The 16,336-nt window shown below is 31.3% G+C and overlaps 1 protein-coding gene across 2 annotated transcripts; it reads left to right on the top strand.

Moving 5' to 3' along the window:
* The first annotated feature begins 1,783 nt into the window (after positions 1-1,783).
* On the top strand, positions 1,784-16,026 carry LOC132738579 (transcriptional adapter 2-beta-like). 2 transcript variants are annotated; one of them, XM_060726099.1, is made up of 16 exons: positions 1,784-2,027; positions 2,158-2,217; positions 3,700-3,800; positions 4,257-4,348; positions 4,993-5,046; positions 5,414-5,517; positions 5,839-5,911; positions 6,610-6,838; positions 8,362-8,441; positions 10,362-10,433; positions 10,803-10,873; positions 11,375-11,430; positions 12,126-12,157; positions 12,530-12,615; positions 14,242-14,304; positions 14,847-16,026. In XM_060726099.1, the coding sequence occupies exons 1-16, from the start codon at positions 1,935-1,937 to the stop codon at positions 14,967-14,969; spliced, it is 1,389 nt and encodes a 462-aa protein (XP_060582082.1). In that variant the 5' UTR covers positions 1,784-1,934; the 3' UTR covers positions 14,970-16,026. The 2 variants fall into 2 exon arrangements, with proteins under 2 accessions (XP_060582082.1, XP_060582081.1); XM_060726098.1 differs by having other exon boundaries at positions 3,676-3,800.
* Positions 16,027-16,336: the final 310 nt, after the last annotated feature.

Genomic DNA, 16,336 nt, shown 5'->3' with positions numbered 1-16,336 from the left:
ATGAAAAACTAGGTCACAGGAGCTAAAAATAGAAAATCATTTGATCTCTCTACTAGTGGCTACTGTTGTGATCCAAATATCCTGGAATTTGGTCTACAAGTTTGTTTTGATGATTTCTAGGTCAAGTTTGAATATGGGTCACCTGTGGTCAAAAGCTAGGTCACACTGCCCAAATATGGAAAACCCTAGTTAGCACACTAGAGGTCACATTTTTTACTCAATTGTCATCAAACTTGGTCAGAATGCTTGTCTAAGACATTGCTTGGATGCGGTTGATGGGTCAGGGGAGCGATCTAGGGCCATCATGGCCCTCTTGTTTTTTTTTGTAATCCTTTTTGCGTGCGCGTGCGTGTATGCGTGCGTGTGTTTACACACGTAAATTAACATGAATATTATCATCAGTACCACATAATTAATCGAAACATTATGTGAATGAAATGCATATTACATGTGTATACATGTATATCTAGATTAACCTTTGCCTTGGTGGATTAATTTTGAAAGTAATTATCTTTTGTCGTCAGTTACAGCCAGGCCAGCGTGCAATGTGACTAGGCGTTATACTACTGTCTACTATTGGCTGACTGACTTTAAATTGCCATGTCATGATATTTCCAAAGTTACAAAAATGAATGTTGGACAGGTATATTTAAGAAATGCATTAGGTTTATGGTTAATATGCAGTAAATGATACATGTATATACAGTTGTACATGTATATTTCTCTCTTAATAGATCAACCGAGCACTTTACTACATGTGGAATATTTTAATGAGCTGATGCTTATCTCAAACGATCGGCATGTAACTCGGGCATATTCTGTGATGCCCTTTAGTCCATACTACAAACATACACGAAACATTAATTGTTGTTTCACAGTATTAAAAGAATACATTCTCTGATTTTATTTAGAGAGGTTATGATGAATGAATTGGTATTGTTATAATTAAATATGTATTTGCATAAACATTATTTCCAAATAAAAACTTGGTCGACTTTTAAACAACTTCTCAAGAATGATAATAGGTGATCCTCTACAAATACAAATACAGTAAGAGGAAAATACTGTATAGAGCTAATCTTATCTTGTTGTGATAATGATTTATGTATTTTATACTGGTAAGACGGATACTACTAAAGGAAATTTATGAATTTCCACACTGAGCTCTATATATGGCGATGTATTTAGCCTAGCTTTTTCTGCATGACCATATTGTGAAAAAAAAGTCTATTTTCAATGAAAAGCCTCCTGTTATAAGTTCAAACTGCTATGCAATTATAAAAAAATGCTTCAATACTAGCTGATCGAACTTGGCACAAGTATTGACTGGACCATAGCCTTTATAACGCTAGCATGCTCAATCTTAAATTTCCTGTTACCATGGCAACGGGGAAAATCTCAAAATTGCCAAAAATCACTAGTTTGCGTTGATATTTTCAATCTTTAGGAGGCGCCGCCGATAAAGTTATCACTTTTTAACAACATTTCAAACAAATATTTGGGGCCAAAATAGTTCTTTTTTTTTCATTTCAAGCTTTAGAAAGGAGTGAAAAGCCGTCAAAACGCGTCTATATGAGGTAAAAGGTTAAGTTAAGGCATGTGATAAACTTTTTTATCTATTCAGCAAAAGATTATTTTTTCTCTAAATGATTTATAGATCTTGATCGATTAACTAGTACAATAAAATAATTCATCACGCAACAAAATATATAGTGGTCTGTTCACATTATTGTAACGAATATCACGATTTGTAAAATAAACAGTCACAAAACGGAAGTATGTACACTTATGGGAATCTAGTGACGTCACGGCGTAAGGAAAGTGAACAAAGATGCGGCTAGTCGATAATTTCATGAAAAAATCCTAGTATTCGTTTGAATTTCTTAGAAGCGATTACGCCAGATGAAAGTAAAATAACCCTAGAACAATTTAGAATGTCAGTTTTTGTGTGCAATAATTGCCAATCCGAGATTTCCGGCCATGGAATAAAATGCATCGAGTGCCCCGATATCGACCTTTGTTTACAGGTATGACGTCACGGCGTGTTCTGTTACTAAATATAGTAACATATTTTGCAGAATTTTTATTGTTATGTCTTTTTACCTTCGTTTTTGCTAGAAATATTTGCATCAACGCATTTTGATTTTGTTATTTCAGTGTTTCTCCTTGGGTGCTGAAGTAGGAAACCACAAGAGAGATCATCAGTACAATATTTCTGTAAGTGATGAAATATGCTGTCCTACTTTCACTTTGAAACAATACCAATATACTTTGTTGATTGCTGTTATATTGCTTGTTTCCTTTGTCGAAATAAATGTATGATTTGTCACAGTTTCTTAGAGTCATCACCAGTAATAACAATTTACACAAAAAACCATCAGTTTCCCAGTAAATTGTGTCAATCCTCAGCTACATTAGTACATGTATATCCTGGGGCTGGAGTAGACCACTTGTTAAAATAAACCATGGTTCAAGCAGTGAAAAATTATATCTACCTTTTCTAGCCATTGCTAAGTCAACAGCCAACTGATTACAAATGAATGTTAATTGCATCAAAACCATATGTACGAAACTACTATAGATGTTTTATCCCAGTATTCTATTTATATTTGTTGTATAACTATGGAAGTGGCTAGCCGTACGGGCCCGTACGGCTAGCCAAAAGTTCTAGCCGTACGTGAGTCACGTACGACTAGCCTGGACACACTGTATTGGCTAGCCGTACGGCACTTTTCAAAAATATATGGAAGTCGAAAATGCATATGTTATTTTGTGTCTTTAAACAACGATTTTAATCAAATCTCCGCATTTGTTCTAGTTTGTTCACTTTAATAAAAGATGCTCCGCAATTTTGCAAAAAAAAAAAAAAAAAAAAAAAAAAAATGAATACGAGTAAGCGTTGTATAATCTATCTTGTCAAAGTTGCATGTTATAACGTCCTTATAATTTTCATGCTTATTATTTGTATGAAAGATGAATTGTTAAATCTGTTAATTAAGCACATGGATCGAATAAATAATATTTAATGATCGGAGGGGAATAAATAAATAAATAAATTAAAAGAAGATTAGAAAAAACGGTGAAAAGGAAAAATAATTTAATAATGCAAACTTTCCTTAATGATGGACGATGGACAAACTTCTACATACCGACGGTATATAATTGACGCAATTATCAGAGCCCAACAACAATTATTTTCGGTGTTTTTTGTTTGTTTTTTTTTTGTTTTTTTTTTTTCAATTTAAAAATTAAACTTAATGAAACAAAAAAGGATTATTATCAAAATTTTGTAAACTATTTCAATTGATGTTATTTAACTGCAACCAAACGCTATTTTTTTCTCGACGTCTTGAGATGACAAAGTACATTCTTTACTGTAGTCAATGCGTCGAATAATCTCTAAAAAGTAAACATTCTTGACTAAAATCCTCGCTTTAAGTCATAATTAACATATGCACTTTCGCCTTCCATATATTTTTGAAAAGTGCCGTATGGCTAGCCAATACAGTGTGTCCTGGCTAGTCGTACGTGAGTCACGTACGGCTAGAACTTTTGGCTAGCCGTACGGGCCCGTACGGCTAGCCACTTCCTATAACTATAAGTATTTGGATAGCCAATTTGCATTCATTTGAGAACACTGGAGAGATGCATAAATTAATTTATTTTACATCTAAGGAATCGGTTTTGAAATTGTTACAGACTGGTCCAATTATTGGTGCATTCAACTGCGAGGTACCATGGACACTTGCAGAAGAAACTATGCTTTTAGATGCTGTAGAACAGTATGGATTTGGAAATTGGTAATGTTTTTATAATTCTCTTTTGGTTGTAAATTATAATGCGAATTATTAATCATATAGATATTTATAATTTATTGATTCGTTTGCTGTTTGCTTCCTTTATAATGCAGTTTTATATATGATTTTTTTTACAAATTTTTACAGTTGTAATAAAATTGTGATGTGGCAATGGGTCAGACTGGTTAAAATCCTCTAAAGTTTCAAAAAAATTTACAGTTTAACTGTTATTGTAAAAAAAAGACATAAAAAGCTATTCACTACTAGTACATTTTTAGCTTTTTTAATCACATGTTGAAAAGTGTGTTAATATTCTGTCATCTGTGGCTCAGTTAAGTTGAATTCAGTTTTGTCATTTTGAGTAATAATTTTAATAATACTGTTTTAAAATTTGATTTTATACATGTTTTATCCAATTGTCAGAATAATAATTGGTATTTTGATTTTTATTTGAAATAGGGAGGATGTGGCAAACCATGTTGAGAGTAAAAGTCCAGAACAAAGTGAATACCACTATAGTTTATACTTTATCAAGGGCAATATAGGAAAAGGTAAGATTTTTCAAAGTTCACTTTATTTTGATTGGCAATTCATCGCTTACATGAGCTACATAAGTGATATGATTAACCTATTCAAAAGTTACATTTGAAAGTTTTTAAAAAAGATCAGTTCTGTACTGGAACAATTACTACATTTATCACATAAACCACGGCACAGAAGTGTAATAAAGTCACTTACTAATAACAATATCACACCAGTGTCTTAACACTTGACACAACATCTTTTGCGTTAATATACAAACATAGCATTAAAGTGCACTAGTGTTAGCGTTAGATTTTAGGAATATCAATGAAAAATTACTCTTTAAGTCTTTTTAGTTGAAAATCGTTCTTATTTTATATATTTGATAAATAGAATATTATTTTTGTGTAGATTCAGTGCTAAATTTATTGTACTCGTTGAAGAAAAAAAATATTATGCACTGCAGAGACTAGCATAGTATGATTTTATTCAACTCATTCAATAAATTTAGTATAAAATCTACTCATTCATTATCCTCTGTGTATTACTCTAGTTGGCTATGGAGTGAGAAATGATGTAGTAAATACTATGTATGCCCTTGAGCTTAACCATCTTGCAAATAATAAACACCATTTTTTGCAGTGACTTAAATGTTTTCTCTACCTACTTTCAGTGACGTTCTTGACAGACCCTACTCCTAAAGTGACAGATCATACTTGTCCAGATGGTAAGAGTTAGTTTTAAATATTCTGTATTGTATCAAGTTGTGAAGCATATTGACTATTTGCTGTTTCTTTTTAACATGTTAATGAAGTGCTTCACTATTAAGATAAAGATGCAAGAAATTAATGTGATTTGTAGAATTTAAATTATTTTTATGCCATCTGAGTTTATGCAAGTAATCAAAATCAGTTACACTTGTATTTCTTTGCAAAGATATGTTAATATATGGATTTTGTTCATTGCTAAAAGCAAATTGCTTTGATACAGATGAAAAGTTCTCTCAATAAACCTTTGTTCTTGTCATGTTTTTAAATGATTTATCTTTGTTATTGGTATTGAAGTAAATAAAAACTTGTTATTATACATTTCAGGGCCTCTCTCCCCCAGTATATCCACCCCTATCAGTCCTATAGAGTTGTCAATACAAGAGCAACATGCCCTAGGTTATATGCCACTTAGAGATGACTTTGAACGGGTAAGTAAAAACATATTTGAACACTTGTACTGGCTGTCATTTCTGATTAATAAAAATTGTCTTACTAAAAAAAGTATTTATGAACTAAAAAGAAATTTTATCTAAGTTGTCTGAAATCTTTATTACTATTGATAATATAGCATTATAGGCAAGTCTTTTGATGTATATGATAAGTTTTTCCAGCACATTTTTGTGTGGGAATTTTGTTCTCTTTATTCTGCGCATAGACTGCACTAAAATCTAGTTTGAAAAAGTATTAAAAACTTTTTACCCTTTCCTTTGTGTCTTCTATTGTTCAATGACTCTTATTTATATTTACAGGAACATGATAATGAGGCAGAGACACTAGTCAGTAGTCTGATGATCAATTATGATGATGATGACTTAGATATTGGTAAGTTAGTCCCTATCTTTAGTTAGTATTTTGTACTTGTTTTTAAGGTAGGATGCAGTTACTAACAAAATGTCTCAACACTATAACATGAAAACATGATTGCTTTGTAAAGAATCAGGCCCATGAAATGCTGTGAAGAGGAAAACAAGCAAGATTGCTAAAGTTCCATGTATTTTTCTTCATTTTAAAGTTTTATTCATACTTAACATTCACAATTACACATCAGTGTCTATGCATATGTGTTTTTGCTTCCTTGACTTACAATACAGTGAACAAAGAAAACTGTAAATGTGCAGAAAGAATCAAAACAGTATTACTCATTTACTGCCAATATTTCTGTGAAACTAGGTCAACCTTTTGTAAGTTTGTTATTGGAGATGTAAGTAAAGTTACCTTGACCTAGAAATAATGGTACATATATGTACAACTTTACAGTTCTTGACTGTACTGGTACCAAGTATTGGTAGTCAACCTTTTTCTGGTCGAAAGTTTCCTTTCAATTTTAATCCGCATAAAATTACATTTTGATGCTTTGGAACCTCTGGTTTTACTGTGTCATGGGAAGAAGTGACCATGAATGTTTCTTTGTAAAATTGTAGTTTGTTGAACTACAGACATGTAAGCTAGTTTTATGTTTATTACATTTTGATATAAATCCTACTGACTAATTTGTGAATGTTATCTTTTTCAATTTTTAGCTGTAAAATTAGCTCAGGTAGAAAGATATAGACTCAGATTAAAAGAGCGGGACAGAAGAAAACAATTTGCACGTGAACATGGTCTCATAACTTCAGCCGCCCAGGCAGCGGCCATCGCTGCTGCCGCACTTCCAGGAGCTAAACTTGCCAAACTACCCTCCATTAAATCACCACAGGTTAAAAAAGAAAAAGAGAAGGAAAAAGAAAAGAAATTAAGTAAAGAAGACAGGTAAGAAACTTTATCAGTTTTTTTTAATGAAAAACAACTCCATTTTCACTATTCACTTAATTTTATTGTGACTTCTAAAATCTAATGCTTTTTCTTCTTTACCAATATAATGTGATTTCCAGTGCCAGACATTTTGCAATACCTAACTTTCAAATTTTGAAACTTAATGGGAGCCCTCTATTAATTGGCTGGAAAATACAAAAAAGTTAAATAATTATAGTACTTTCTTTATTTGGTTATCATCTTGTTACCCTGCTTTATATTATATTGCAATGTTAAATTTAGGTCGGGGTACTAACAAACCTAATGAATTTGTGTATCCAAATACTGTTACAGGGTTGTACGGAACGCAGAATTCTGCGTCCCTGTGCGCATAAATTTTGACATGTACGCATATAAGTTATCCACTTGCGTCAAGTGTACGCACAAAAATAATCCTAGACGATAGATATTATTGTTTCTGACCGGACATGATTTTATCTCTTTCTTCCTAAAGCTCGCAAAATTTCAGTTAAAATCTAATACAGCAAGTAGAAAATACTGTTTGTTCATTTCGGAAATTAACATAATTGAAATCTACTGCGCATGCTATCGGCAAGTGCCCGCTGCAGAAACTGATGACGTTTATCGTGCAAGCTACAGTTACTGATGACGTTTACCGTAAAATCTATTTTAGGTAGCTGTTTTTGGTTTTTCTGTGGCTATATTTAGACGGACTATTTATAACAGGCAATTACTATTGGTTAGCGTATCCAATGTCTATCTACCGATTCGGCGAATGTATTTTGTATAATAAAAAAGGCTGTGGTTTTTGCAAACTTATTTTTATAGTGTTATAGAAATTAAGTCACTGGGTATGTCAATTATTGTTGGTGTAATAAATATAATGGTTTTGGCAAACTACTTTATGAGGAGGTGCAAAAGCGGTTGTTATATGATATTTTTTAAAACGCAACATATTTAGTTGACTGGTCTCACTAAAGACGTCTATTGTGTGTTTACTAGTATAGCTAAAATATTAATAGAATTATTAGATCAGTACAGTTTTCAGTCTGTTGGTGTAATCACCTTATCAATCACCAAATATGCTACTAAAACATGACATTCCAACCACTCAAAGACTAAGCCTTGGAAAAAGCACATGATATTATTGTACAGGGCTATAATAAAAACAAACTTATTTAAAGTGATAACAGATATTGAAATCATGTACTACTTATGAAAACAGTACAATATATACATGCATATTTCTTGCAGGGTAAATAACTAATTTTGAGCAAAATTGAGTGGTCTTCATAGTTTTTTTCAACAAATATAAGTTTGGACACCTAAAATTTAGTCCTGGACCCCTACTTTTCTAGACTGTGCATCCACTGGACCCCTAAAATATCAAAAAGATGTAAAACCCTGTGTTATAACCCAAAAGCTGCTCTAGCCATCTTTTGACAGCTTTTAAAATACCTACTTTTAGTACTCTTTTGCTATGTGTGAAGGTATGTAATTAATGTATGAAACTATTTCAGAGAATTCCAGGAGAAAATGAAACCTTTTGCTCAGTGTCATTCTTGTAAAGAACATGAAGACTTCCTAGAAAACCATCAAAGTAAGTCATCAACTGTTGTATATGTATAGTGTTTGTGTAGTCACTCATGTTGTCTTATTCACAGCATATGAGTTGTGTACTTTATCAGGAACTGTCTGGATATAATCTTGGATTTTTGACATTAGAAATTTTGTACTATTCATTTAATTGGTAATTGGTATGTTTTTGACTTTTTATCTTTAAAAAAGAAACTTAAGTGATATACTGCTTTCAAGCTTGTTGAAAAATAATGCTTAATTTGCAAGATGACTTGTGCCAGTTGCATGAAAATATAAAAAAAAATATTCAAATTTTAACGGTCAGTTAAGTCACCTGATTTTGAATATAGTTTTTACTGCTGAAAAGAAAAAAAAAACTTGATAGAAACATCATTACATGTTTATACACTTAGATGTTGTAATGTATTATTTTTAATTAAAGCTGAAGCACCTAGATAGAATGATGTTCTGAAAATATTTTAGGAAATATCATGGATGTTTTCTTTCACTGTAGTTTCAGTGAAAACTTGTGACCAATTTTATACATATAAACATATTTTTCAAATTCCATTAAATAAAAGAAAAAAAGTTCGGAGAGCCAAATGTGAAGGACAATTGAACAAATTTTGTGTGACAAAGTGAAGATAGCTTATATAAGACATATCTGTGTATACTTAGTAAATTGCTTTGTTGTTGTAAATTTATGTTGTAAAATTATTATCAAAATTGGCATTACTAGCAATTTATTTGTAATATTAGGTCTATTGTTCATATAGTATACAATGAAAATTTTTAGTCTTGTAATCAATAAAATTCAGTCATGCTTGTTTTTAAATAGGTACTATAATACAAAATCCATAATTTACCGTGTTTAAATGAGTAATTGAAGTGAGGGTAGAATTTATACATCCAATGAATATTAAAACAATTCCAAGTTAATTACCTACACTGGCTTGAGATTTTACATTTTCAGTTTATTGTACTTCAGGAAAACAGCACTAAATATAAAACTTGAGGATAATCCAATTTATAGTCAATCACTACAATTACTAGTGATAGGTTTATAAATAAATATTTGTATTGTCATAACTGGCTAAGAAATGACAGTCACAGAGTTAATGAATAATTACATAGTTAATGTAATGAAACAAATACATTTTAAAAATTTTTGTAGACTGAGCCAGTATGTCACCATCTATCTTGGTACTGTCTTACATTGACTTTAAAGCTTAATTTCGGGTATCCATTTCTGAGTGGTTACAGTTTTTTTACTTCAAACCACTGTAGGTTTGAGCTGGGCCAGCATCTTTGTATTCTTTCATGTAAGAAAGTTATCCAGCGCGTTGATGGAATGTCAGTGGTTCCATTCTGGTGCCTGCTTGCGCCTAAAAAAATGCACAAAGGGGCACCTGAGGTCTTCTTCCGCTAGTTAAACTGGAAAGTCACCATATGACCTATACTGGTGTTGGTACAACATAAAACCCATTAAAAAAACAACCAATCCCCCCCCCCCCCAAAAAAAAACAAAACAAAGCAAGCTTAATAACCAAAAGAGACATAGTGTCCAAGGCAAATTTAACTTTGAGAGTGCATTTACTAGTACTACATGGATAGCTGTTTTCTTTACTTATGTAAAATAGCACAATTTACATAAATGCATTGTATATTGTCCTGAAGACACTATTCATTGGGTTTATGTCCTCAGGTTGTTTACTATACAATTGGTAGATAACTGCTAAGTGAACAACTTCAAAGACGAAGCAGTTTCGTCAATGCTTAATGTTTAGGATGAAAACAGAGTACTCACTACAGCTGTTGAATTGTCATAGCCATCATCACAATCAGAGTAAAATTTGATTCATAACTAAATTATGATGAAATTTGTGGACATTAATGAAATGAAAAACCTGTTGTCAAACATACCAACCATTTTACTTTGTAGAAGAAAGAGAGCTCAAAAACCGAATCAAAGACTTGTTCCACTGCCGGAAGAATGGTATCACGAAATTAGAGGGTAAGTTTACAGTCATCGTAAGTCTTTGTTGTTGTAATACTTTTCCAGCATATTTTTTAAACAGGCTAATGTGTATATATTTTATTTCATGCTTTTTTAAAAGTCTCCCATGAACTCGGTGCATGATCACTTTATAAAATTAGGCTTCACAACTAAACCTCATTTGTATACATGTAGGTTTTTTTTGGTTCCTTGATAGAGACTCTTGACAGTTTTGAAAAACACTGGCTAGGTTACTAATATAAACGGTTGACCTATATTTTTCGGGAGCGTTTGAAACAAGTCATTTTTTCAACAATACGCGATTTATTAAAAATATTCAGAAAGAGATTTTTAATACAAGTTTTTTTTTCTTATATCATTCGCAGAAAGTTGAAAAGTTTGAAGAAGGAAAGATTGAAAAAGAAGAGAAAAAGAAAGAATCGAAATTAAAAAAGCTTGTGAGTATTCAAACTGTCATTAGTTTACGATTTTGTAGCTGTAATTTAAATTTCAAATTGATATCATCCATTTTCACATCACTGTTTGCAAAGTAACAATTAACAGGTGGCTTGTTAAACTGTTTTAAACATTATATTTATTGGTAACAAGAAGCATGTATGGTCGTTATTTCATGAGGAGAACTTTACTCTGTCTGTTGTTATCTTTTTCTGTAATTTTATCGAAAAGGATTACAGTTGATTTTATATTAATCAAGGATATGACCTTCCATATATCTTTGTATTTTAAAGTATATGATGATATTATGTTGTGATTTTGGTTGTATATCTGGTACTAGAATCAGTGAATAAGGCGAATAAATTGAACTTGCATGGTGATAGTTACTTTGAATAAATTTATAATTGTAGAAATAGCCAAAACTATTTTTATAGAAGTAAAAGTTGAATTCTTTATTATTTTGAAAGAGTGAAATTTGATATTTTATTTTTCTGTTTATACAGGGCAGTATTTCCCAAGGAAAACGACTTTTAATGGCTTCAAAAAATGTCGCAGACGAGTAAGTAATGTGTAACGAGATACTGTTGTCTGCCTTGCTTGGGTGTTTGTTATCATATTATATATGTCAGGAGATTTATTTATTCAATATTGTGAAACCTAGTAATATAATTATATTCTATATAGCCTTGTAAGGAATCCCCCAGTGTACTGCATGAACTGACCTTTTCTTAGTGAATAAATTGCTATCAGGTCATTTTTCTCCCTCATAAGTCTCATATACCAAGGCATTGAATGTCTTGGTTTTATCCTAGTCTGCTTTAGCTTTATATTTATTGAGTAAATTACAGAGAATTGTTATATGTGATAAATCTACTTTCTACCCTGCAATGTCTTTGTTATGTGATCTATACTTTCGGTATTGATACTTCCACCTGTATCTATTGTGCAGCATGCTTATGTATGTATGAAATTGATGGAATCCAAATATAGCCACCTATCATCACATTTTATGCAATTTTTAATTGCTTCGAGTATTTATCTGAACTCGCATAAATGTAAGGTAATAAATACTAAATACAGTATGATGAAAGAAAGTAGGAAAGTTCTATGCATATATTTTTGTCCAAATAAAGATTAAAAAAATTTTAGTATACAAATGTATTAAAATAAATATAAATCAGAGTTAGATTACAAGACTTCCTGTTGAATGAATTTTGTTGTTCTTGGTGGTAACATTTATTGTTTCTTTTGCAGAGAAAAACTAGATATACTCATCGACGAAAGCGGTAAGGGCATTTCTATTATATATAGTATCTTTCTGATTCTTTTCTGATCATTATAAGCCTTTCCAATCTATTTATGGTATATACCATAGTATATTTTAATTTTAAGGACACTTTTTGAAATATAATTATTTGAACATCCATCAAAACTTTATATTAAAAACTGGTTCAAGAATTTTGCTTGAAGACTGTTGTGAAACACTAAAAGTATTTTTATTAGAAGCTATTTTTCAACTTGGTGTATGGTATGAAATACAAATATTATGCTAGGGTTGGAAATTCTTTAACTTTGTAATTGTTGAGAGCAATTAATGATTGAAATGCAATTAGAAACATTACTTAAACAACAATTTTATGAGGTTGATTTATTTATAGGATCAAAAGATGACGAAGATTTAACTGAGACAAAGGAGATGTCAAAATGTCCTGGCTATGACCTCCTCTCAGGAAGAGAAAGAAAGGTACCATATTAAACATTTTTAAAGTTTCTTTTTTGAGTGGTTTATGATTTCTTACTGTAAACTTTTCCTGGACACTGTCTAGATTTTGGAATTCTTAAGAATAAAGTATTTTATGTGTGTAATTACTAGGATATGTAATGGAACAATTGAGGCGTCCAGGGCCGAGTGATTAAGGTCGTTGACTTCAAACCACTTGCCCCTCACCGCTGTGGGTTGGAATCTTGACAGGGACTTTGGATTCTTTTATGATAGGAAGCTATCCAGTTAGCTTACGGAATGTCGGTGGTTCTACTCAGGTGCCCATGCGTGCCTGAAATAATGGCACCTGAGGTCTTCCTCCACCAGTAAAGCTGGACCGTCGCAATATGACCTATACTGTGTCTATGTGACATAAACACCCCCCCCCCCAAAAAAAAAAATGGAACAATTGTGGATCAATCATGAATGTGTAGGGCATCTGTGGCTGAGTGGTTAAGGCCAATGATTTCATATGACTTGCCCCTCTCTGCATTGTGTTAAAATCCCGACAGGGACTTTGGACTCTTTCATGTGTGGAAGCTATCCACCTAGCTTACAGAACTACAGAGGTTCTACTTGAGTGCTCTTTCGTGCCTGAAATAATGCACACTGAGGTATCCACCACCAAATAAAGTTGGAAAGCCGCCATATGGCCTATAATGTTTTTGTGCGAAGTAAAACCAAACCCCAAAAATACGGATGTCTTAAATAATTAAATGTTTAAATTAGCAGAAGATTTCATGAAGAGTTGAATTGTAAAGTAGCTTCAATTTTATAAGCAGTTTAAGGTTTTCCATCCAGCAATAGTTGTTCTGAACTCTGGCCACATTTGTGAATTGAAATGATTTTGTCACTGGTGGGGCATACTGATTATTTCTGACTGTAAGATTTAGAAGTTGGTGAAAAATGTCAAATTTTCAAAAGATTATGATAAATATTTTAAGTGAGGAAACAAAAAAAGGAGAGAGGTGAAATGAAAAGTTGGCACAACATTTCTGACATGTTCAAAAGCAAAAAAAAATAACTTTTACTTTTAGTTTCATTTAGATGCAATTTCTGTTTTTACTTGTTTTACAGATTTGTAACTTCACAATATTATTTTTTTGAGAAATACTACTTATTGTTACTTGGGGTGATTGCATTTAGTCTTAATGTTTTTGAGGAATATATAATTGGAATTCTCACAATGTTTCACATGACATTTTGTTTTCATAGCCTTTTGTTAAGGCAAACCATGTAACCAGTAAGTTTGTTTTTCATTGCAGTGAGTACGCCAATTTTGTTTGTATAGCGTTCAAAACTGTTGATGTGACTTTGTGTTTATTTTTTTTATTTAAGTTCAAACAATTGCTTTGATTTATCTTCATTTTGATTTGAAATTATTTTTCTCTTCTAAAAAACAACATTTTAGAATTGAGTCTTTACAATTAAATTGTTATATTCATATGTAATTTCACATGAAGTGTATGTCGAATTAACATAAGATGGTTTTCTAAAGGTTAAATGTCTTATGTATATATCTTTCTTTATGAAAGAAAACTTTATTAGTGAAAGAAAATATGATTGGTTACATTATTTTATTGTTAGGAAATTATTTATATTTTTCAGTTGTGTAACACAATAGGTATGACTCCTGCCAACTACATGACTGTAAAAACTTGTATTGTGAAGGTAACTAAAGTCTGTTTGTTTATAATAACCACAGAATAAACAGTTTCTTTAATAAACATTCTCTGATTAATAGGCCAATTTTGATAAAAAAAACAAAAACAACAAAAAACAGAAAAGACAGCAAAAAGAATTTGAAGCACTGTTTTATGGAATTTTATTTCAGATTTAATAGTATCTGTGTATTGTTGTTGTTTTTTTCTGGTGGTTTTAGCCCTGTGTCAGCTTCTATTAGGCATTAATTTATGCAGATTAGGGCATCTTGGATTATCCATAACTTGCTAAGTTGAAAAATTGCAACCATACATCAGCAATTTTAGTCACATAGTGTCACTTACAACCAATCTTAATTAAGTAAATACAAATGATGAATTACAGTATTTTTGTTGTTGAAAATTACTTTTTGTTTTGACAAGTTTTAATTATATGTTATTAAAGATCTGGGCAAAACTATATAATGCTATTATAATGCTAAAATTGAAAATTAAATTTTGGGATCAAAACTTTGATAATGCTTAAATTAAAAAATTGATTTTTGTGAACAGGACTACCTACATCGGCGGAACGGTTATCCAGTAAAGATACGTTATCCTAGTGGTATGGACAAGACACATCGTCGGAGAATCATGAGCTTCCTAGCTGATAATGGTTGGATAGGGCTTACCTGATATAAGTTCCATAGCAAATCTGTGATATTTATATATACAACACTTCCAATATTGTGATATATGCAAATATATGGAGAGGTCTTAAAAACAGAGAAAAGAAGTTGGTTCAAGAAGGAAAAAGGAATTAAGTTAAAATGGGCATTCAACCAAGGGTAGATAATTTGATGGAAATATGATTGTTTTAGATATCAGTTGTTTTTCTGCATGTTGTATGCAATGTATGGAGATATGGAGAGATTGTGTAGGATTATGTTCTAATGGTGATGGACTGTGTTGTTAGGGCAATTTATTATTGACATTTCAGGTTATTTTTTGTTTCCTGTAAATTAAAAGCAAATTCAACCAGCTGCTGAGTTATTGTAAAATTCTGACAAATATTTTGAGAGTATACAATTTCCAACGTTTTTGTTAGAATGGACAAAAAAAAATTTTTTTTTAAGATAGGTAAATCAATTTTATTTTATTATTATATAAATGTAAACTGGAGTTTTTAAAAGAAATTGGTGAGGGTGGCAAACTTAAGATCTATTATCCATCACAACTGTTGAGTACGTAAAATTGTAGGAAAAAAAGTAATTCTCGTGCGAGGTGCAAGTTTGCATCAGTTCTTGAAGTCTTTCTTCACTAGTAAAGTAGAAAAGTCATCAATATTTGACCAGTTGATGTCAGTATGAATGTATACACATCTATATTTAGGATTTTCAAATTTTACTGTAATAAAAAGTGCTACTTAAAAAAGGGTCTACCGGTGGATGAAATTAAGACATGGATTAGTCCATGCTACAAAACTGGTGAGAATATCACTTTTGAGAAAATGTGAAAGAAATTGTTGGATAATTACAGAAGATGTCTGTTGATGCATTTGTTTAACATGTTATATGTTACTTGAAATGTTACTTGGAGTATGTAAATGTGTTCAGATTGTACGTAATTAAGTACAAGATTGCTGAAGGCTTGACAAAATAAGGGCATTTGTTGTAATATGTTTGTTTTAGCCATAAAGAGATTTTTGTGTTCAGATTTTTATCATTGATGTATAAAAAGGCATTTACATTAAATACTTATTAATACTTAAAAATTATTCATAAGCAAACCTACTCATAAACTTTCATTACATTTTTTTAATTAAAAATCGATTCAAATAAATATATAAAATAATGTATACCATCAACATTAAACCAAATTTATTTGAAGTGAATTAACTGTATTAATATAATTTCAAGCCTTAGAAAGAACACACGTTGCTGATTTTTAATTTATACTTTGCTTATTCTTTTTTACGTTTCCACAGAATTTATAGTTAATAGTTTTGTACTTTTACAACTTTGTTTATTTTTGTATTTTTTTCAGTAGCAATCATTAATAAC

Source organism: Ruditapes philippinarum, unplaced genomic scaffold (genome assembly GCF_026571515.1).
Source record: "Ruditapes philippinarum isolate M1 unplaced genomic scaffold, ASM2657151v2 ctg298_1_1_1_1, whole genome shotgun sequence".
Taxonomy (NCBI): domain Eukaryota; kingdom Metazoa; phylum Mollusca; class Bivalvia; order Venerida; family Veneridae; genus Ruditapes; species Ruditapes philippinarum.
Note: the sequence above shows the minus strand (reverse complement) of the source record. Positions and strands in the feature narration are given on the sequence as shown.

Excerpts from the sequence above, each read along its gene's own strand:
- LOC132738579 (XM_060726098.1), top strand. The coding sequence starts at position 1,935 with ATGTCAGTTTTTGTGTGCAATAATTGCCAATCCGAGATTTCCGGCCAT. Across the intron at positions 10,874-11,374 it reads AATCGAAATTAAAAAAGCTT|GGCAGTATTTCCCAAGGAAA; the intron begins GTGAGTATTCAA and ends CTGTTTATACAG. Across the intron at positions 14,305-14,846 it reads TAAAAACTTGTATTGTGAAG|GACTACCTACATCGGCGGAA; the intron begins GTAACTAAAGTC and ends TTTTGTGAACAG.